Here is a 23,943-nt window from a genome sequence, read left to right on the forward strand (position 1 = left end):
GTTTGTGAAAGAAAATTGACAGCTAAAGCATTTTATACGAGAAAGCTCAAACAACCATAGTGCTTCTGTGATAAAATTATTTCAAGAACAAAGTTAAGCATACATTTTCTGCTACTTTGGCAGCTTTTTCTTTTTTTCCTTTTTAAATCTACAAGCTTAATTTTTTCACATCACTAACTTGATTATCCTCCAGAAAAGAACTGGAACATTATCTTTTGATTTAATTTATATAACTTCTTCAGTTTCATTTTGTAGTATTGGAAATTTTGTACTTGAGAATTTTAACAGGTTTATTTACCTACTACTTATAGTTCCGGGTATTTTTTTCTGCTTTATAATTTTTAAAGAGAGTCATTTTTCTCTAATAATCCTTTAATTTTAGTTTGGTTGTATACTGATGAGTAATTTAAGAAAGTTGCCTACCAAACTTGAACCTGTACTTATTTCCAACTTCCTAAAAGTAGGTAAAAAACAAAAACTTATGTATAAAAAAATATTGTAAATATGCATGTAAATAGTTCTGTTAATAATGCACTGTAACACATTTGGAACATTTATTTGTGTCAGTTAATAATACAGTTAGCTTTCTGACTAAATTTTCTGCCTGTTTATTTGTTGAACATAATAGTTTAAAATGATTTTTTTTTTTAATAAAGAAGAGTTTGGGTTTCTTTAAATGAAGTTTTGTAGTGGTTGCCAGGTTTTGTTTTGTTTTATTCTTAAATTGCTTTAAAAGAGCTTGTCCCACATGTGACATGTTAGAATAAGTAAGATTCTTATCTTTAAACTTTGACTATACTGACCAAAGAGTAATTTATTTTTACTTATTTCTTAAGTGTTCTATTGATGTTTTTCTAGTATTGCTTTACTTCCCATTACTTCCCCAAATCACAACCATCACCACCAATGGGAACTCTCTCTTGTAACAAAGAAGTACAGTTAAGCAAAACAAATAAACATATTGGCCATGTTTTAACAATATGTGCCTCTTTTCCACACTTAAATTCCACCAGCTCTGAATTATGCTTCACTTGCAGTCCTCTAAAGTAAAAATTGATCTTTTCAGTGTTGTTTTCCTTTATATTATTCCAGTAATCTAAAACAAATGTTTATGTGAAGGAAAAAAAAACCTTTTTTTCTACCTAGCATATAGCTGAAAAAGAAGCTCCACCAAGTGCCACAACAGCATTTCAAAATATATACCATAATGCCTAGGTATTAAGGAAGTGTTTCTCAAACTAGAACTCAGGTTAGCATTCCAAGTAGGTCTTTGAGATCATTATAGCTGTGAATATTACTTGTAGCTTTCAAATTAAAACTGTAATATCTTCAGATCCAACATTTCCCTCAAACCACATTTCCCAATACCAAGTTACGTGCTGGTTATCTCCACCTGGATGTTTCCATATAACTTGATCAAACTCAACATGTCCAAAATTTAATCATCTTCTCTTGAAAACGTGCCTTTCCTCCAGACTTGAATGTTTTTGGTACTATTAACTCTATATGCATGTCCTCAAAATTTCACTTACTTTCTTTTCTCTCCCCTACTCCTTCCCTATGACTAATCAAATGCTTAAGTCCTAATTGATTCTTTCCCAGGGAAAAAAGAAAAACCTCTTCAATCCATTGCCTTTTCTTTTAAAAAAATATTTCTGCTTCCATTTCCCAATAACCCTTCCTTCCCTGAAACAAAACTTTTGTACATTCGTAAGCAACGCATTGGCTGTGTCTGAAAACTGAAAGATGAAAAGGATGCTTCACTTTTTACTCCTGAAGTCATGATTGGTCTCTGCATTGATCAGAGTTCTAAAATCTTTCAACATTGTTTTCCTTTACAGTATTATGGTCATTGTAGTGTTTTCCTGGTTCTCTTTACTTTGCTCTGGATTAGCTTTTACAAGTGTAACCAGGGTCCTCTGAATTTTTCATATTCAGCCATTTCCCTATCAATGAGCACCTATTTTTCTTCTAGTTCTTTGCTACCACAGAGTCACTGTCGGTATTTTTGTGCATATGTGACTGTTGCTTCCTTGTTAGATAAGCCTATTGGTCATATCACTAGGTCAAAGGACATGTACTGCTTCACTTAGTGACATTTTGAAGTATAATTCTAAAATTTTTTCAGAATGGTTGGACCATTTCAAAAGTCCACCACCGATGTATTAGTGTACCTATCTTCACAGCTTCTCTAATAACATTTACCATTTTTGTCATTGGTCATTTTTACATATCTAGTGAGGTGGCATTGTTTTCATTTGCATTTCTCTTATTGGAGGCAGCTATGTACCAGTGTATAGAATGCTGGACTTGGAGTCAAGAAGACTTTAAGTCCATGTTCAGCCTCAGGCTATAACTGTTTGACCTTTTGCAAGCTGATCTTTCTCAGCTTCGGTTTACTCTTCTGTAAAATGGGGATAATAATAGTACCTACCTCCCAGAGTTATGAAGATAAAATGAGGTATTTGTAAAGTACTTTGCAAATATTAAAGTTTAATCTTACACTAAGTGCTAGGTATTATTATTCATGACTGGGAGCATTTTCTCATGTGCTTGCTGATAGTTTTGAAAATTGCCTGTTCGTATACTTTGACCACACAGGTGTCCTTTCATTCTTCTTCCTTTTTTTCACTGTAACCACCCTACTTTAAATCCTCATTTTTCATTTAGAAAATTGTAATTGACTCTTAGCTCTTGTTCCTGCTTCTAGTGTATCTTTTCTCCAATCCATTTTAAGCATTTCTTACTTGGATAATTTTCCTAATGCACTAGTCTGATCCTGTGCCCCAAAATCTTACCCATTGAGCAAATAACCTACAGGTCATGGTATACAAGATCCAACAATCTGGCTCCAACCTACCTTTCCTCATCTCATACTACCTTAATCAACTTCCCAGTCTAAATGGATCATTCTGTATTTTCCACCTGACCTCTTTTGTCTTTGGTCTTACCTTTACCCCGTATTTGAAATGGGCTTCTTCCCTCCCAGTCCCATTTTTCGAAGACCCAACCTAGGGACCACCTCCCTGTTTCCCACAGCTGAGAGTGGTCATACCTTCAAGTCACTTGTTTAATTATCTCTTAGATTATAAGCTCCCTAGAGCAGCATGGTAGAAAGATGATTTGGAATCAGAAAATCTAGTTTTGAGACCTTTTTATTACTTGTGACCTTGGTCAACTCAACTGTCTTTGAGCCTGTTACTCGAAATCACTTTAATTATGACATCTGAAGGTACCTCTTTTGCCATTTAAGTACAACCCTTAATTAGAAAAGGAAATCCTCCATGACATAAGTGGTCATCTAGTTTCTACCTAAAGGCCTTCAGTGAAGGTGAATGCAGTTTCATTGAGGCAGCCTGTTTTACCTTGAGATACCCCTAACTGTTAAGTATTTTCCTGTGGCCTAAATTTTCCCCTTTGTGATTGCCAACCCATTGCTGCTTCTGCTACTCCTAGGCCAAAGTGAACAAGCATAATTGCTCATCCCCATGACAGCTTTTCAAACACTTGGAACACAATTATCACATAAATAAGTCTCTTCTTCAGGCTAAACAGCCCCAATTCTTCTGTTGCTCTTCATTTGACATAGACTCCACTGAGCTTGTTGCCCTCTGCGGGATACTCTTCACCTTGTCAATGTCCTTCCTTAAATATGGCACCCAAAACTGATCACAATAACCCCACGTATGTTCTGATTAGGCAGAGTACTGCTCTTCTGTAAGCATGGTCATTAAACTTATCATAATGCAGCCCAAGATCCCTTTAGCTCTTCCGGCTAGTATATCATACTACTGACTCACTGGGCTTGCAATCCACAAAACCCTCCAGATCTTTTTTCAGACAAACTGCTTTGTAACAATGGTTCTCTCATCTCGTTAAAAGTTGGTCTTTAAAATCTGTGTTAAACTTTATTCTTATCCCAGTTGAGTTTCATCTTTTTAGATTCAACCTAGACTGTCAATATCTTTATTAATATTGACTATCATCCCTTGCATTAGTTGCCTTTCTCTGCTTTCTGTCATTTGCATATTTAGTAAGGATGCCACTATACTTCTATCCAAGGAGTTGACAAAAATGTTAAAACAACTTGGCCTAGTTCAGATCCCTAAAGCACTCCACCTGAGAATATTCCAAATTGACACTGAACCCTTAAATATCATTATTTTGAATCCAGGAACCAGTACTTAATCCATCTGATTGTACTACTGCTTTAATCCCACATTTTTCACAAGAATTTTCTTTTTTTTTTTGCTAAAACCTTAGGTGAACTAAATATCTTCAGCATTCACCTGATCTACTTTGTAATCCTGTCAAGTACATTAGTCTAGCATGATTCTCTTGATGAAGTCTCTTTTGAAGACTTTTTATCATCACTGTTTCCTTCTAAATATTCATCAATTGTCTCATTAATAATTTGTTCTAGAATTTTCCAGTAATCTACATCTTGCTTAGTAGCCTATAGTTTGCAGGTTCATAATTTTACTTTTTTTTCCAGACATATAAAACTCTCCCATTCTTTTACAGTCTTTTAAAGATCATTATACTAACTTAGTAATCATATTTAATAGTTCTTTAATTATTCAAAGTCAAAGTTCCATCTGGACCCAGTGACCTAAAATCAAAGGCAGTTTAGGATTTTTACTCTCTTTTATTTATATTGGGTATCAACTCCCTTTTAGCTATTGTTGTTCAATCTTTTCAAATGCGAAAGTCCTCCTTGGCCAAAAAAAAAAAAAGGCCACACAGGTGCAGTGGGAAAAGCTGTAGCTCTGGAGTCTGAAAACCTGTATTCGACTCCTATTCTTGCTCCTTCCATCTGTGTGACCTTGGGCAAAATCACTTCAACTCTGTAGGCCTGTTTCTTCGTATTTAAGTCGTCCCTGAGGTCCCTTCTAACTCTAGATTTACTAACCTAATTGAACCAACCTTTGCTTTCGCCTTATCAACTCATCATTCTATCCACCTCAAGCAACAGTCCTGTCTCTTGTTTGATTCTTTGCTCTATCCCCTATATAGCTATTAAAAATAAAAAATAAAAAAAAAGAAACCCAGTAACAACTTGTCTGTAGTTTTCCTTGCTCCATTTTCAGCTGATCTGGGCTTTATCATTTCTTACACTATTTTATGGGATTGTGCCACAATCATTCATTTTCTTTTTACCTGGCCCTGCTTCCATCTTAGGATCATAAGATCATAACTCTAGGGCTGGAAGGAATCTCAGAGATCATCTTGTCCATCATCCTCATTTTATTGATGATGAAACTAAAGTTTAAGGAAAGGTGTGGAATTTGAACACGGGTCCTGACTCCAAAATTCATGCTCTTGCCACTATATGATTTTAAAACCTGTGTTGGTTGGTTAGTTCCCTGTGTATTCACATTTGTCTCTTCAAGCAACTTCAAGTTTTCATTAAAAAAATGAAAAGTCATTGTATTGGAATTGTTTCCCTTTATCCCTTGAGAATTACATTCTTATGTGCTTTCCATCTCTCCTGGACTAATTTACTTGTGGAAATTTAGTACTTGGGATCTTACAGCACTGTGTAAATTAACTGGAACAAGGTAAAATAGTTTAATTTATTAACATAAAATAAACATTTAAACTTATTACATCTTTTAAAATACTTTTAGTATATAATATGATCAGTTCTGTAACACTTGCTTTGAAAATGCAAATTTATAACAACTGATACATTAAGGAACAATTAGAACATAACAAAATCTGGTTACTAACGTACAATTTTTTCAAGAAAGTGTGCAAACGGGGCAGCTAGGTGGTGCAGTGGATAGAGCACCAACCCTGGAGTCAGGAGGACCTGAGTTCAAATTCAGTCTCAGACCAGACATTTGACACTTACTAGCTGTGTGACCCTGGGCAAGTCACTTAACCCCAGTTGCCTTGCCAAAAAAAAAAGTGTGAAAACAAAACCACACCACTTCAAAATAATTAAAAAACTACAACCATTCTGACATCTATGTCCACAAGCAAACCAGTTTTTTTTTTTCAAGGTAAAGTGCCATGTTTATAATTTATTTCCTAGTGCAGTAGGAAAGGTGGTCAGAGGAAGGCTGGTCCATACCCATGCATTCCACTCCATCTTCATTTATGGTTATAACTGCCCTTGTTCCCCATTTGCACTTTGGAAGCCACCCTCTAAACTGTAGCCATCAACTTTGCCAGCCTAGGTCCCACAAGGCCCAAAACAGCCACAATTTATTGTAGTATTTATGTATTATTTAACCATTTGACATGTATGAAACTGTGCTGTTTTTATTGATATTTTTTGTTTCTCACATCACTATAGTTATCCTAAGCATCTTTCCCTCCCACCCCTTCTCAGAGACCTATCCCATATGGCAAATATTTTTTGGAGAGAACAAAAAATCAGCACAACCATTTGATAATGTCGAATACCTTACAGATCTTCCACATCCACAAAGGGATAGGTTGAGGTTGTCTTCTCATATCTCTTCATTCAAGTCCTGCTTGATCTTTATAACTTTGTTTACTTTTGATTTTTTTTTCTTTCAGTGTCATTCTTTCCATTTACATTGTTGTAATTAACTGTGTATATTGTTTTCTTGGCTTTGCTTATTTCACTCTGAATTAGTTCTTAGAGGTCTTTTCATACTTTTTTTTATTCATCGCACATCATTTATTACAGCACAATAATATTTCATTACATTCATGTATCACAGTTTATATGGCCATTCCCAAATTGATGGACTTCTACTTTTTTCTAATGCTTGGCTGTCACAAAAAGTGATACTATAAATATTTTGGAGTATATGGGAACTCTGTTCTAATCAATGACTTCCTTGGAGTATAAACCCAACAATATGGAGTCTCTGGTTCAAAGGGTATGGACATTTTAGTTATTTTATTTATATCCAAATTTCCATATTAGTTGCACCATTTCACAGCTTCACCAACAATGTGTAAGTGTGCTTATCCTTACACAACCCCTCCAGCACTGACTTGTCATTTTTGCCAATTTTGTAGGGTGTGAGATGAAGCCTCAGAGTTAATTTGATTTGCATTTCTCTTATTAGTGATTTAGAGCATTCTTTCCTGTGGTTGTGTTCTTTGTTAAACTGTTCTTTGCAGTTATTTTGACAATTGTTCATATCCTTTGATCATTTATCTATTGGAATGGCTATTAGTCTTATATATTTATTGTTTATGTTTTAGATACCAAACCCTTATCAGAGAAATCGAAAAAGATTTTTTTTTTCCCATTTGACCACTTTCCTTCTTATTCCTAGATATGTTAATATTGTCTGTGCAGAAGCTTTTCAGTTTCAAGTAATCAAAGTTATCTATTTGTCTTTTTTAAGTGCCTCTTTCTCGTTTGGTTAAGAATATATCTTCTTTGGGGCAGCTAGGTGGCGCAGTGGATAGAGCATTGGCCCTGAAGTCAGGAGGGCCTCAGTTCAAATCCTGCCCCAGACACATAACACTCACTAGCTGTGTGACTCTGGGCAAGTCACTTAACCCCAATTGCCTCACACACACAAAGAATACATCTTCTGCCCATAGCTCTGAGAATTAATGATATATTTCTATTCTTATTTTTTATAGTATGATGTTTAATGTTAAGGCGACATATCCATTTAGAATGCATTGTGGAATATGGTATAAGGTGTTGGTCTAAGCCTGATTTCTCCCCAACTGCTTTCCAGGTTCCCCAACAGTTGTTATCAAATAAGGAGTTTATTTCTAGGTAATTTATGTCTTCTACTTTATCAAATACTGGGTTATTAAGTTCTGTTGTTTCTGAATTGCCTTTGTCTGGTTTGTTCCATTGATCTATCCCTCTATTCTTTAGCCAATACCAGATGGTTTTGATGACTGCTACTTTATAATGTAGTTTAAGGTCTGGAAGTACTAGTCTCCCTTTATCCCTACTTCTTTTCATCATTTCCCTTTATATTCTAGCTTTTTTGTTTTTCAAAATGAATTTTGTTGTTTTTTTTTTTTATCAGGTTCTTGTAAGCAACAGATTTTCTTAACCAGTCTGCCACTTTTTTGTTTTATTGGATTTTTAATCTATTTACATTTAAAGTAATGTAATGTAAAGTAAAGTAATGTTAGGTTTATATTTTTCTCCACCTGTCTTCTAGTATTGTTTTTTTCAAGTTACGGTTTTTCCCCCTTCTGTAAACACAGCATTTTATTCCTTCAGTTAATATTCTTTTTAAGGTGGTCCTGTTCCCACTGACTCTTTTCTCCTCACCCCTCATCCCATCCTCTCGTTTGTTATCCCTTTCCATTTGTTTTTGTTTTTGGGGTTTTTTGTTTTGTTTTTAGGCAATTGAGGTTAAGTGACTTGCCCAGGGTGACAAGTGTTTGGTCTGAGGCCGGATTTGAACTCAAGTCCTCCTGACTTCAGGGTTGGTGCTCTATCTTCTACGCCACCTAGCTGCCCATATCCCTTTCCATTTGGAAAAATGAAGTTATTCATTTCTCTGTCCTTAATATGGTTATATAATTCTTCCCCACCCCCCCTTTTCCTCAGTCAAATAGATTCCTTTCTTCTCCTTTTCAACTAGTCCTGTTCTGTAAATTTCTGTTGTGCCCCCTTCCAAAAATGATTTTTTTCCTCACTCTTTTCATTATTCATCTTTTATTTCTGTTTACCCTAGACCCTCATTATCTGATTTGTGACCCCTATAATTATCTGGTCTTTCTTTTTTCTGTATTCCTCATGCAAAGTTTGCAAGATACCCATTCTGTTCTCTCTGCTCTAGGTAGTTTCTTCTACTGCTTTATTGGACTTGCCCCATGAATTCCCCTTTCCAATGTGCCTCACTCCTAGAAGAATACCAATTATTGCTGGTGTCAGAGATAACATTGTCCGATGATAGGGGCCCTACCCCACTGTGTCAATGATTATGCAACCCATCACTTGGCTATATCCTCCCCTGGCTATCTTTTTTCCCTGTTTACCTCAAAATCTCCTTTGTGGGTCCATGCTCTTCCCCCAAGTGCCAGTTGCAATTTGCCAGTTGCAAGGAGTTGCAATTTCACCCCTCCTGAGGTAGGAAACATCAAATCACCCAGTTCACACCCTGCACAAGACCTCCATTTCTCTTCACTTAGAGAGAACATTTACCTGTGGAACTCCCTTCAACCACCAAAGCAAGATCTTATTTTCCCCACCTTTTCAATCCTTCTGCCCTCCTCCTCACCCACTCCTCTGTGGGCTCTTTCTTAGACTAGAGAGGGCACATTCCCTTCCTTGCTAGCCCTTGATTTGAACCCAGTACATTATCTCTCTGCCCCTCTTCACCCCTGCCCCCACCATGTACCTTCCCACATCGTAATGTCATCCCACAAGCAACATTGATTTACCTGTAGACAGTATCACTAGATTTTGTCTCTAATGTCCCCGGTTTGCCTCTTCACTGTTGCCTCCACCAGATTTCCACCTTCATGTCTGCCTCTTCGTGTATATTTGGATAAAAGTGTCTTATTGGTCTCTCTGCTGTTGTTACTCTGTTGCTGTTGGTGTCTTTGGCTACTGCATTTATTTATTCTACCTTCATTTCTGTTATTTGGGGTGGTAGAGAAGCAAATGATCTCTTCAGTGCTGGTATTCTTTCTAAAAATATTTCAAACACTTCTTTATTTTTGAATATCCTTTTTTCATGCATGATTTTTAAAATTTTTTTTAATTTATTTTTCATGTATGATTAAGCTCAGATTTGCAGGGTATGTCACCCTGAGTTGTATCCTGACCTCCCTTGCTCTTCAGAACATATTATTCCATTCCCTCCTATCTTTTCTAGTGATTCCCTCTTACATTTTCTAGTGGGTACAGAATAGTATTGCATAATTTCAATATCCTTTCCTTTGTATTTGAAAGTCTTCTGATCTCTTATAGAACTTGTTTATGAATTGAATTGTTAAATTTAAGCACTGTGTGTCTTGGAATTTGAGGCTTTGGGTTTTTGTTTCTGTTTTTGTTTTTTTTTTTTTTGGAAGTGATTTGTGAGTTCTTTCAGTTGGTATTTCATTTTCTATATTCAGAAGTTCTGGGCAGTTCTGTTATTTCCTGAATTATGATGTGAAGGTTTTTTGTCCTTTTGTGTTCTTCTGTTCTTCCATGATCTTTAGATTTCCTGTACCCATTCTATCTCCAAGATCAGTGAGTTTTGCTTGCATGTTGAGCATATTTTATTTTAATGTTACTATTTTTTGCTTCTCTTCTAGAATACACTTCACTTCTTTGTATTTGCATTCCCAACCTGTTGGTCTGTCTTTGTTTGATGAGGCTTGCCATTTCAATTCCAGTTTTCTTTTTTTATTCTGCCCATTATTTTTGCTGTGCACACTATAAATTTTGCTTTCATAATTTTCATTCCTCTTTTGAGGAATAGTGTGTTGTGGTTCTTTTGAAATTCCACAGGACCCTCTAATCTCAATCAAGTGTTGGATTACTTTCCTTTGTTTTCATTCATAGATGCTTGAATTCATTTATTAGATTTGGAGACCATATGTCCTCCTGTAGTTACCGTTTTTCCTGTTAATTTATCTGTTTATGTTCAAGGTCTTTGAGTTTTCTTCCTGAGGTCTCTGGTTATTTCAGTCTTTTTTCCCTTATCTTCCCTTATAGCTCACTTTCTGACTCCTTCACCTCTGATTGTGGTTTCCTTGGGGACTGAATCTCAAACCTTTTCAGCCTCCTCCCATGCTGAGCAGTTCACAGTTCACCAATATAGACCTTTGTGCCAAGTGACTTTGGGGTGGTCAAGAACTAACCCCAACTGGATGCTGTACCCTTTTCCTCTGGCTTAGTAGAGTATTGCACCACATGCAACCCCATCTGTATGTTGTCCTGTCCTGGTATCCTGCACCACTCCCTGTTTTCTTACTCCTTTGGCCCAATGCTAGCAGTTCAGTGCTTTACGGCACTGGTGGTGCTACAGGGTTGTGTCCCTTAATAGCCTTTTGCTCTTAAAGAACTGGGGCTGAGCTGGCAGGCCATCATGGTCAAGGCAAATTTCTGTAACTTGGAAAAGGGGTTTTCACAAAACTGGAAATAGTAAGGGGGGACCAGTGTGTGGAGGCAGATTTTATTGTAAACCTGTATCATATCTTTGAACCTGCTACAGCAGCCTCACTGCTGGTATTGTGGGAGGTAGGGGGAGAGGTGCTGAGTGAGCTCAGAATCAGTAAGCCTCTGTTCATGGGTGTGTGTATGTTTAACCTTTTGGATTCTAGGCATACTAGAATATGGAGAAAGCTCAAGTTGCTTTATCTTTGGTGCATAATTTCTGTTTTAAAGAGATTTGAGAAATCATGGGGATCAGAGAAAATGTCTAAGCCTCCATCTTGTTGCACACATGACCAGGAAATCTATCCTTTTTTTTTTAATGTGTTTTAAAGTTTTTGAGTGTTGTGCTCCATTTTCCCCATAAACTCTATGGTTTTTATTGCACAACTTTTCATAGAGTGTTTTTCAGTTGAGATAATAGCAGAACTGACTTTATATATGCCTTTTGCTAGTCACTTGTTTTGCATGATGTTAGATTAAATTCATAATACTTTAACAGATTTTTAAGGTTTTTTATCATGAAACCACACTGCTTTCACATTAGATATCAAGCCTCTCTTTGAAGAATCCATTTTTTCTAAGTCTAGCCAAAACTATATCACACAGGTTTTTCAATGAGGATTTAAATTGCATGGGTTTCTTTTACCATTGAAACATGTTTACCTTCATCTCTTAGAGAAACCTTTTGTTATGGGTGGCATGATGTAAGTTCATTTTGCCAACATTCCATCTTCATTTGGGAATTTCTATAATTCAGCTACTCAGTATATCAATATATTTATCAAAGTTAATTCAACCTCAATGAGAACAAGACTTTCAGGGTAACTAGAAGTCAACTCTCAAGCATTTGGGGAGTGTATGTTTTAATCTAAAGATTGCTAGATATTACAGGCTTACTCGGACTTAATACTACTACAGTGGTTTTAGTATATGGCCTTAAAAATTGTGTTTGAGTTTCATCAGTAACAATTACTTTTTTTTAGTCTTCAGTATCCTAGCTCTGAGTCATTTTGGCCATGACAAATTTTTTTTTCTTCTTATCAGTCAGCAGCTCTTCCTTCCCCCCCCCCCACAGTCTTGCTTTTTCCAACTCCAAGAAAACCTATACCCACTGTAGAGGAATCATTTAACAACCCTTCCAATTGCCAGGTCCCTCTAGAGGGAGGTCTTCACCTGTATTCTGATGGGCAGTTTGACAGTTAGAATTTATCCATCTTTGGTATGTGGCTGTAGCCAAATAGAGCACTCATGTTACAGAACTTATTAAAGGCAGGGAAACCAGTTCAATCCATTTTCATTTCATCCAGGTCAGGTGTTCTGATTCAGCCTACTGTCAGAAGCACACATGCATGACCGTCACAAAATTAAACTGTCAAAAATACTACTTGTCAAAAAAAAAAAAACTGCTTGTCCCAAGTAATTTGAATAAGACCACCATATTTCTAATTCCTTTCAACCCTTTTTAAATCCACCTTCCCAAAACCTATGGCACCAGTTTGGTTATAAGTAGGCTTTTCTCTTTACTTACTGTAGAAAGGAGTGGTCACTTTCCTCCAAACCTTCCCCCATTTCTGCCACAACTATCAGTCTACCTTTCTCAGTGAGTGATAATTAAATCCATAATAGAATTTTCTGCTTATTCTTTCCTCTTTTTTTTTTTAAGAATGAAAATGTCATTAAGGTAAGCCAGGAAATTACTGCCTGTTAGTCTTTTAGTTAGATTTTTCCAGCACATGTTTGGATGATTCAGGTCTCATATCACTAATATATACTACCTCTCTCAGGCTTCTGAGTCTGATGGGTCCAGAACCCATTTATTTTTCTTTCTGTGAAGGAAGGCTATAGTAAAGATGTTTGACAAAAGTGTTTCTCTTTCTCTTTCCATTGTTTTCACCAGATGTTTGCTGCTATTGGTTTCTGGATTTGTTCACACCAAGTATACCTTTTTAGTATTCAGTGCTACTTCCAGTCTCCCCTTAACCTATCCTGACATTTTGAAAACCCTTCCAGAACCATATTCCAATCTCATAGCACTAAGTCTCAGTGATTCCTGAAGTCAAATTTACCTCCTCTTATTTGTTGCCTAAGCTTTGGGAATTTGTGTATCAACATGAGATTGTGTGGGCTTTACTAATGGTTTTTTTTATTGAGTATTTCTTCTCTGGTTTTGTGTCATAACTATTTTTCCTTAATTATAGCTCTTCTTTATATGGTGTCTAGCTTTGTGAATAAACAAAGATAATTTTATCCCTCTCCTGTCCTTTATAGCACTTTAGATTAGATATTCAAGAAACCAGACAAATATTTTGTTACCAGCCTTTGTTAGGTGCACTACGTTTCTGCAGGAACCTGTCATACCTAAAACCTATTTCCAGTCACTTTTTTTTAGATACTATTTTCTGATCAGTAAAGTCTAATTTGCATCCCTTGCCTTCAGAGGGGCAGCAGAAAGGAAAACATCATCTCTACTTCACTTTGGTGCTCAAGACGTAGTTATTTGTTTTTCAAGTTTAGTGATTAGGTAGTAGTCGTCAGTTTGAATAAGCTTGGATATGTATGTCTGGGAAGATAATAGACTTTTTTAATACTATAAATTTTTTTAATAGCTGCTTCAGTATTTTTCAATGGGGGAATGACCAGCTACCACTCCTTTTCTCTTCCTTTGAACCTTTTTGAATGACCCTTCAATGACTCCATTTTATCATTCCTTGGAGAACAACCTGCTTCTTCTCAGAACATCCAGTTCCTCTAGGAAAAGCCTCACATTTTTTTAGATTGAAGCAAACAGTTGTCTTCTTTTCCTGTGTGACATTTTCCCCATTTTTTAATAACCTTCTGACAAAGGTCAAATATTCCTTCTACTTAAGATATACATATATATATTTTGCATCAAAGCTCCACTTTTTTTTTAATGAAGGGGCATTTCATTGTCTTTGATTACCTAAAGTCTTGTTACTTAGTAAACTATCAAAGTTGTGTAAATATTAGTTGCTTTTTTTACTTGATGCTTCCAGTGCCTAGAATGTTTGTTAAATTTGTTGAAACATTTCTGATGGATGGGGGAAGAGACCACTAAAATATTGACAGCTTGGGTTCAGAAATTTAAAAATAGTAAATTGTATATATCAGAATTGGTGCAACAATCTTAATAGCAACATTTTATATTGTGTTTTAAGGCTTGCACAACACTTTTTAACATTTGAGCTTAACAACCCTGAGTTGTAGGTATTGCAGGTATTATCCCCATTATTCAGCTGAAGCAGCATTCTGGCTTTCCACTTCTTATCACTTACTACAGGATCAACCCACTTCTTTTCTGGTCACACATTTCTTTGATTTTGTTACATGCAATTTTTCATTGACATGCTGTAGCCCTTTTATTACCCACTATGTGCCTCTTACTACCTTGCCCTTTGAGTTGACAGCAGTTTTGATTCCTTTGAAATTCTATTCCATGATTCCACTTATGGTACTTGGTTAATATTGATATTTAAAAGATGAGGTTTTTTTATCTTGAGCAGAACCTGGAGCTCATTGAAAGTACTGTTCAGTTTCTAAAATGCATTCTGTCCCTCTTATTATTAATTCAACACTGGGTCCAGTTCATCACACATCTGTATCATGTATTGCAAGGTATACCTGCTGATGGGCTTCCAGTGTTACAACTCACTACCTATCCCTGTCCTCTTGCTCAGTGGGGCTTTTCTTCGAGCCTCTGTAAATCTTCCACTAAGAGCTGTTTCCAATTTGCTTGTCATAGTATGGACAATGCCATATTCACCTGTTATGTATTTCCTGTCTGGATAGAACAATCCTGCAGCTCTGGATTTTAAATCAGAAGCTCTGACTTCAAAGTAGTTAAATAGAAAAAAAAAATAGAAAAAAGTTAAATAGAAACCCAGGACTATTGTTTATTACCTGCATTTTTGTTTAAATGTCTCAGGTCCCTTCTGTACATCCTAGTAGGTAGTCCAACTCCTATTTATACGTAGGTGACTTTCCCATTTCCTTGATGTAGAATTAACAAGAAATTGAGGTTTTATAATATTAGGGAAAACTTCACATTAATTTCTTTGGATCTCTTCCACAGATTATTGGTCTAATGCATTAATTTTGGGTGAAGGGTGTATCTGAGGCAGATGGGAGTTATAATTTTTACTATGCTCATATATTCCCACAGACGCTGTTTCCAATGAGTGATGAATGTAAAGTAGCCTGAATTGTTTTTACTGGGGATACTACGTTTTATTCAAGACAAAAAGTCTAAATGGGTTATAATTAGGATGCCTACATTAAGGAGTGTCTAGAGAAGAAATGGACTGGTTTCATAGTAAACGTGTTGACTTACTAAATGTGTTCGTGGTTTTCCTCGGTGGGATGGCCGTGACCCCCTACTCCGGACAGTGGCCGGGATCGTTGAGTGCGTCGCCGCGGAGGCATGGGAAGGCTTCGGCGAAGCGGGAGCGCCGAGCCTCGGCAGGCGGCCCGAGGACACCGATCCTTGGGGTTTCCGGTGCCCGCGCGCTCACGCTTCCTCCTCCTTACCAAGCCGCGCCCGCCCGGGATGCTTCCCCGCCCCTTGTTCGAGCTAGCCAATGAGCCGCGTAGCTCCGAGAAGGAGGCGGGACTTCCTGCTTTCCACCCCGGGACGGTTAAATCCTGTAGTGAGAAGTCGGACTGTGGCAGGCTCGCCGCGGAGTGGAAGCTGCCGCTTGTCCTCCCTACGGGCTTTTCTCCTGCTCTGGCTTCTCGTGGTAGTTTCTGTGTATGCCGGCGTGCAAAGCGCTTTCATAGAAGTCTTATCAAAATGACTGTACGGTAGGCAGGGCAGCCATTGTCCTTTTGCAGGGAGGGAAACAGAGGCTCAGAGGAGTCACGGGGCCCCTCCCCCCAGAGCTGGGCAGAGAAGGGGGTTGGGGGTCCTGGGCCCCCTGCCGGGGGGGGGGAGGGCAGCCGCAGTCGCGTCCTCATGCTGAACAGACCGTCGGTTTTCTTTGTCTCGGGCTTCGTTTCTCCGCCTCCCGCGCAGACCCCCCCCGGGCGGGGCCGCGTCTGTAAATGCGATCGGAATAAAGTTAGCAGAAATCACCCCCAAACCCTGACTCCACGCGCCCCGGACTGGCAGCGCCCCTCCGGCAGCGACGTCTTCCGAGGCTCCGGGCCGGGGGGTCAGGGCCCGGGCGCCGGACCCTGGAGGAGATGGCGGGGGGAGGGAAGCCGCGAGCAGCGGACAGGTCTACAGGGCACTTAGCTTCGGGGTTCACGTAGGGGAAACTGAGGCTCACGTGGTTACGGGGGTGCAAAGTGTGAGGACAGGGATTTGGATCCAGGGCACCTGACTTCTAAATTGCGAGTTGTATTCACGGGACTGCGACACCCAGAATGTGGACTATGTGAAAGGAAGCCATGGGGGAAAAAAGAGTATGGAAGGACAAATGAGGGCCAGGTGGTGAAGGACGGTGACTCCCAGGAATAATTGGAAGATGATTGCAACCTTTCAGGCAGGAGGTAACTTAAACCTGAGGTGTTGGTGTTGACACCAAAGAGAAAGGCACCTTGTGAAAGGTGATTCTGGGGAGGTAGAATCAACAGAACTTGATGCCTGAGAACAGAAAGACAAAGATGACTCCCAGGTTTTTACGCCATTAAGTCTGAAAGTGTGATGGTTCAATCAACAAAAATAAGGTAATCAGAAGGAAATACAGATGTTTGAGGGGAAAGGAGGAGTTTTGGACTGGCATTTGGAGTTGTTCAGTTGACATTTGGAAATGGGTCGAACATCCAGATTAAGAGTTAATTACATAGATATTGGATAATTGAAGTCAGGTGACTTGTAAAGTAAAAGTGTAGAGAGAAAAAGGTCTGAGAAATTTATTTAATTCTCATAACTCCTCGAATGAAGTATGGCATTTTTTATCTATAATTTATAGTTGATGGAAGTGAGACACAGAAAAGTTATCAAATTTTGCCAAATATAAGGTAGATAATTACTGAACAGACATTAAAACTAATGTCCTGCTATACCAATTCAGAATGCTTTCCATATGACCTGTTAGTTGCTTTTGGTGAAGTGTCTTAAGATTGATCTCAACACCACTTTTTTTAATCATATTTTTATTGTTATCTTTTGTTTTAACGTCACCTTCATTGCAAAATATATTCCTTCTCTTTCCCATAACCAAACAAACCATTCCTTTTGTAACCAAGCAAAACCAGTGCCAGCTGTGTGCAGAGCTGCCTGTACTTTGTGGCATGCTAGTTTAAGGGTTAAATACTTGTATAATGGAATCAGGTGCTCAGAGGGGTGAGTGGATCAGCATTCATTCCTTTTCCCTCAGCTCAGAGGCCTTCCTTCTTACTCTGTCTTTTTATATCCAGTCTCCACTTTTATCTGTGGCCAATCAATACTATTCCTTAAGCATTTTATTGAGTCCTAAAAAAACTGCAAGTTGGCATGGAAATTGCCTGTTGTCTGGGATCATACTATATTCACATTTATTTGTAGAAGATTACTTACTGCCAAGGTAGACTAAGCAACAAAGCTTTTAGCACCAGTGAAATGGCTTTGTTTGAGGGATCTTTTATTCCAAAGGAAAAGAAATGAAACTCTATGATATAGTTCAAGTCCCAGACAACATCTAGGTGAAATGTTTTTTACTTTAAAAAAATATTTTATTGATGCCTTTTTTCTATCATAATTATTTCAATCCACCCTCTGTATTGAACCCTCTCTTGTGTAAAAAAAAAAAAAAAAGGCGAAAAAATCCAATTATAGTAACCACATCAACAATTTATATGACATTCCATTCTAGTAGACCTCCACTCCTCTGCTTTGATGGGGAAAGTGTTGCCTTATCTGTTCTCCATGACCTTCTTTGATATCTTTAGTTAATCGGTTTGAGTTCCTTTAAGTGACTTGATTACACTGTTGTTGTGTATTGTTCTTTCTCTTACCATGTATTTTGTTATGCATTCCCATGTTTCTTCAAATTCATCTTTTTTTATTGCACAGTAATATTCCATTACAGTTCTTATTCCATAGTTTTTTCCCAGCCCAATCAATGGGCACCTGCTTTATTTCCAGGTTAGTATATATTGGATTTTATTTCTAGCTTTGATTTTCTTGGAGTAAATGCACAGGCGTGGGATTGCCTTGGAATGGCATAGTTAGCTGCCAATGTATGATACTTTGTGTCCTATAAATGTCTCTCTGATCAGTATTTTTTTTATCTAGAATCTCAAAAAATTTGGTTCTAATCCAAACTAACATTCTGGATAATGTTCCACGTGTGTTTTTAAACAATAGTGTTGTGTGTGTGTGTGTGTGTGTGTTTTTGTTTTTAAATAGACATAGAGGAAAATTTTGTGTGTGTGTGTTTGTGTGTTTTAAATAAACATAGAGGGGAAAGTATCTACTTTGTGGAATACCAAGTCAGTTCACCCAAAATGACGGGTACTTTAAAAAGCTGTTCTTCAGGGTCTCAAGAGCAAACTACTTGGAATCACCTGAATGCATATGACCTTGAGAGGAAATAGCTTACATCATTTCACATATCTGTAAATTCTGTGGGAAATGATACAGTATTTCAGAAAAGTGCTGTTTTTGATAACTGAGGGTTTAAGAAAGATAAAAAAATGAGGTTCTGAAAATAAATTGTTTAAGTGGGTTTTTTAAAGTGCCTGTCTGCCATTCTGAGCTAATTACTGAGTTTTTATATAAATAAAACAAGCAAAAATGGATAGTAACAATGTAAACATGCATGGTAATGAAGATCACTCTTTTTTATCTTTAGCACTTAGTATAAGACCTGGGATCTAGTAATGCTTATTGATCAACTCATAAGAGCCTTGATTCCCTCCTTGCTGTACTTCCATGTTAAAGTAAAGATTGAGTGAATAAAGGATTTCATGGAGAATTCTAATCTCTAATTTGAATGTAGCACCTGTAGTACAGTAGAAATGGAATCAGAGTATATAGTTTCTCTGTGATTCTGCCACTTATTACCTTGGTGTCTTCAGGCAAGTCAATTAATTTCTCTTGCTTCAGTTTCCTAATCTGTAAAAATGAAGGTGCTGGACTAAATAACCTCAGGTCTTAACACAGCTCTAAATCTATAAAACTGATGTGTTCTTTTATTTTAACAGGATTAATATGCATTGAGAAAACTGTGCTGTGTTATGGCCTATTTAGTATAGGGTTGTCCTTGGAAAACTCTTACGTTCATTAGCAATGGAGATTGAAGTTCGAATGGTGCTTTATGAAGATGATTCAGTAGAAGTGCACTATGTTGATGGCTCCAAATTACAGCTTTCTCCATGTGGTTCTGAATTCCTGTTTGAAAAGGCACCTCCTATTTCAGCACATCCTTTGCAACAACCAGAAAGAATTCGTCAAAGGACCCAATTTGTTATTAGTAATTACAGAGTACGTGAGTGTGGGATATTCCAAGTGTTTTTTAAATACTAAAGAATCTTTAAGGGCGGTTGGTGAAGATGAAAAATAATTAGTGTTCCAGGTAATTGTCATTCTCTTTTGATTAAGAAATGTATCTAATTAATTATTTTACTTGTTTTTCTTTCTCATAGGAACAATTACTACAGGCCCTAGATTTTAGAAATTGCTTTTCTAGTCGCCCTTTTTTACCTGAAAGCATCATAGCTTCTGAAAGAAAACAGGTAAGCTTTTGTTTATCTCGAATTTTCTTAAATATAATATGAAAAAGTAAACTAGGTATCATTACTTTAGATTTAATTGTTTTAGTTCATTATTGTGGCACCTGGAAATAGAATCACAGGTATGGTATTTATAAGCCCATAGATTTGAGCATTGAATTATGTGGTCTATCTCCCTATCCTCAGGCCAAATCTAAATTTTTCACAAGAGATGGCCATCTTTTTAATTTTTAAAAATCTATGCAAATTGTAAAGTCTTTGTGGTTAATAGAGACATTTAACCAATAGGAAAAAAAGATGCTGCTGTTTACAATTTTAATATTTTTTCTTATTTAATATTTTTAGCAGTGACTTTCACCTAGAAAGTATTGATTTTACATATTCAATTTGACCCCTATGGAACGATTACTTAATTTGCAAAGCGCTGAGGTAGGCACTGAGAATGTTACAAAGACAAATGAGACATAATTTGTTTCTTCCAGAGACTTGAAGTTTGGTAGGTGAAATAAGATGAACACAAATAAATATAGTACAGATTAAAACTTGATAAATGTGTGAGAGGTGCAGAGTGCCATAAAAGTTCAGAGAAAAGGTCAGGAAACCTTTCATAAAGAAGGAGGTGTGTAGGCATTAAGTAGAGTTTCTGCAAGGGCTGATGGGAAAAGTTCATTCCAGACATAAGAAATAAGCAAGCTTAAAGACATGGAGAACAGTGTAGGGTACAACTAGTTTGAGATAGTTTGAATGGTTTACTGTTAAGTCTGAAGCCAAAAATATGGGAACAGGGTAGCTTGAGATAAATATAGGAAGATAATGTCCTAGAATTTAGAACTAGAAGAGATTATAAACATAGCTCTAAAAGAACCATTATGGAAATTTTCTACTTTAAATCTCTATTTTCCAGCTAAAAAAACTGAGCCCCAGAAAGATCAATTGACTTACGTAAGGTCACACAGACAGTACATAACAAAACCAGGACTGAAACTCAGGTCCTCTGAATCCAAATCCAGGTTAGAGCCAGATTGTAGAGGCCCTAGAATGTCAGGTTAAGGAGTTTGGACTTGATATTTGATAAACAATGAGAAACTCTTGAAAATTTTTTAACAGAGTAATGATAATTAGAAATGTGAGTTAGGATTAGTTAGGAATCGGTTGGGGATGGATTGGAGGTGGGAAAGGCAGTGGTCCAATCAAGAGATAATGGAGAACTGAACCGATGTAATGATGATAATCCTTAGTTGGTATGTATCCATCTATATCTATCTATCTCTAAACTGTTGATAGAGATATATAGTACTTTAAGGTTTTCAAAGCCCTTTCCATATATTGTCATTTGAGCCCCCACTATAACTGTGAGGTAGATTGTAGCAATAACAATGAAAAGGAGTAGATGGATGCGAGAGATGCTGAGAAGAAATGATAGATATGTTTTGGTCCATTGATATGGGAAAGGAAGAAGGAAAGATAACTACTGTTTTAATTCTAGGTGATTGGAAGAATAAGAGTAAACAAATAGATCAGCAGAAAAGGTAGGTTTGGGGGCAAGTCGAGTTCAGTTTGGACGTGTTTAGTTTGAGGTTCAATTTTTTTTTTTTTTTTGGCAAAGCAGTTGGGGTTAAGTGACTTGCCTAGGGTCACACAGCTAATAGGTGTCAAGTGTCTGAGGTCAGGTTTAAACTCAGGTCCTCCTGACTCCAAGGCTAAAGCCCTATCCACTGTGTCACCTAGCTGCCCCGAGGTTCAAGATCTTAAAGTTAAATGTCTACAATAGGCAGTTAATATTCTGTGAAATGTTAAAGGCCCAGTAAAAAGGAAAACATAGGCTAGTGTTTCTTAAAAATGCATTTTCTGGAAGGCCATTGTGGCATTTGAATCACTCATTATACATGAACTTAGGGCTTATTGGGGGATATTGGTTCTAAAGTAATTGTTGCTACATGTTATAGTTGGCTTATTAGGTATGGGAGATTGACCCATTAGAACCTGAGAGAGAGGAAAATTTACCTTCATTATTATTTCTCCCTTCCATGCAATCTACATGCCAGTTCAAGTGGCCAGTCCTGTCTCCTGAACATGCCCTGCATTTTCCTGCTCTTGCTCATGCTGTTATTCCTTATGTTAAGAGGAATTGTTCCAAAGATTGTTAGGGCATCTCCTTTAGGCATATCTGTCATTAGGTTAGAGAAGCCAGCATTCTACCCTACTATGCAACTTCCCCCATCTTTTTCCTGAAGGATCATGTTCCAATGCTGTGCAACCCTTCTCCCCCTCATCGCAGTTGCCCAATGTGACTAAATTGGGCTGTTCTCTTCAGGTTCCTCTCCACCTTTTCCCTCTTTGATTCTTCTCTGTGTTGCCTCTTGTAACTTCACCTTGAAAGTTCTGACCCTCTGCTTGTGAGTCCACCATATGAACCTGATTACTCCCCCCCTTTCTCTCTTAGTCTTCCTGTCCCACAGTGTTGGCCACTTTGACTGGACCTGGTTGCTGTGGACTAAAGCAATTAATTGGATTGGTGGGGGGAGGGGAAAGTGTGGATGTGAGCCAAAAATAATGCTGAGATTTATATTCAAGTTATGTAGAAGAAGGATGGTACTTTTAACAGAAGCTTGATAATTAAAAGAATTAGTAGATTTTAAAGGGAAAAAAGGTGAGTTCAGTTTCAAACATTTAAAGTGTTGACATGTAGAGGTACACATATGTAGGTAGAACAGGAAGTTGGAAATTCAGAACTAGAGCTCAGGGGAAGGGACTAAGAAGTAGGAATCATTTTGGGAATGATCTCTATAAAACTAATAATTGAAACCATAAGAACAGATAAGATTGGAAAGCAGAGAACAGAAGGAGGACAAACACAGTACTTTGGCGAGAAGAAGAGTAATCAGAGAATGACACTGAAAAGATAACTCACTGAGGAAGAGAAGCAAGAAACAGCAAAGTCTTGGAACCCAGTGTAGAAAAGAGAATCAAGAACAGGATTGTCCATAGTATCAGATGTTGTAGAAAAGTCAAAAAGGATGAATACTAACAAGAAGCCTTTAAATCTGATATTTAGGTGACTATTGCTAAATTTGGAGAAAGCAATTTTAGTAGCTGGAACCCATATTACAGAGAGTTAGGTTGGTGTTAAGGAAGTGGATACAGCAAGTATAAACAATTCTTTGTAAAAGTTTAGAAATGAAGGTGAAAAGAAAGTGGCATCAAAAGAGTTTGTTTTTTTAATTTTTTTTTTTTTGCTTTTAAAATAGGTTAGATCTGAACTTATTTGTAGACATGGGGAAGAAGGTAGCAACAAAATAAGTATTTAAGATTCAGATCGTTTTCATGTTTTTGATAAGTTCAGGCTACCAGCTGCTGCAAATGAACTATATCTCAGATTACTAAAAGATTTAGCAGATGTGATGGTCCAGTCACTGTGAGTGATTTTTGAAAGATATTAGAGGACGAAAGAGGTAGGTGTTGCAGGGCAATTGTCTTGACTTTTTAAAAAACAAAGGAGGAAGGTGGAGTCTGTAAACTATAGGTCAGGGAACTTGACTGTGAGAGAACCTTTCCTGAAAAAATTCTAGAATACTTTTTTTTTTTAAGGCATTTGGGGTAAGTGACTTGCCCAGGGTCATACAGCTAGTCAGTGTCAAGTGTTTGGTCTGAGGCCAGATTTGAACTCAAGTCCTCCTGACTCCAGAGCCAGTGCTCTATCCACTGCGCCACCTAGCTGCCCCTAGAATACATTCTTAAAAGAATGATGGCTAGTGAATAGCTCACAAAGAGCCAACATGACTTCTTCAAAAACAGTTCATGCTAGACTAGCCTCGTTTCCATTTTTTGACTAGAGTTATTAAACTGATAGATCAGAGACAAGATTAGATAAATTTAGTTAGGTTACTTAGGTTTTAACAAAGAGGTTTTTTGTTGTTATTGTGCTTTTGTTTTTTTGCTAGACAATGAAGTTAAGTGACTTGCCCAGGGTCACACAGCTAGTAAGTATCAAGTGTCTGAGGCCTCATTTGAACTCTTGAATCCTCCTAATTCCAGGGCCTCTATCCACTATGCCACCTAACTGCCCCACCAAAGAGTTTATTAAAAATTTCTCATGCAATTCTTATGGAAAAGATGGAAAAGATTTGTAGGCTAGACAATAGTACAGTTAGGTGGATTTGGAATTAGTTAAATAGCTAGACCCAAAGAGAATCATAAATGGTTCAGTACCA

At 37.4% G+C, this 23,943-nt stretch overlaps 1 protein-coding gene across 7 annotated transcripts in view; it reads left to right on the forward strand.

Annotated features, from left to right (window-relative positions):
* The first annotated feature begins 15,736 nt into the window (after nt 1-15,736).
* Nucleotides 15,737-23,943, forward strand: part of CUNH5orf34 (chromosome unknown C5orf34 homolog) — a 30,299-nt gene continuing 22,092 nt past the window's right edge. For 3 of the 7 annotated variants that reach the window (XM_027863317.1, XM_027863313.1, XM_027863319.1), the window contains exons 1-3: nt 15,737-15,877; nt 19,205-19,484; nt 19,646-19,735. In XM_027863317.1, the coding sequence (XP_027719118.1) occupies nt 19,290-19,484; nt 19,646-19,735 (285 nt within the window). In that variant the 5' untranslated portion in view covers nt 15,737-15,877; nt 19,205-19,289. Of the gene's footprint in view, nt 15,878-16,297; nt 16,745-19,204; nt 19,485-19,645; nt 19,736-21,218; nt 21,262-23,943 lie in introns of those variants that run through there. The other 4 variants (XM_027863314.1, XM_027863316.1, XM_027863315.1 and 1 more) reach the window with 4 other exon arrangements.

The sequence above is a fragment of the Vombatus ursinus genome, unplaced genomic scaffold (assembly GCF_900497805.2).
Source record: "Vombatus ursinus unplaced genomic scaffold, bare-nosed wombat genome assembly UNPS02014772.1, whole genome shotgun sequence".
Taxonomy (NCBI): domain Eukaryota; kingdom Metazoa; phylum Chordata; class Mammalia; order Diprotodontia; family Vombatidae; genus Vombatus; species Vombatus ursinus.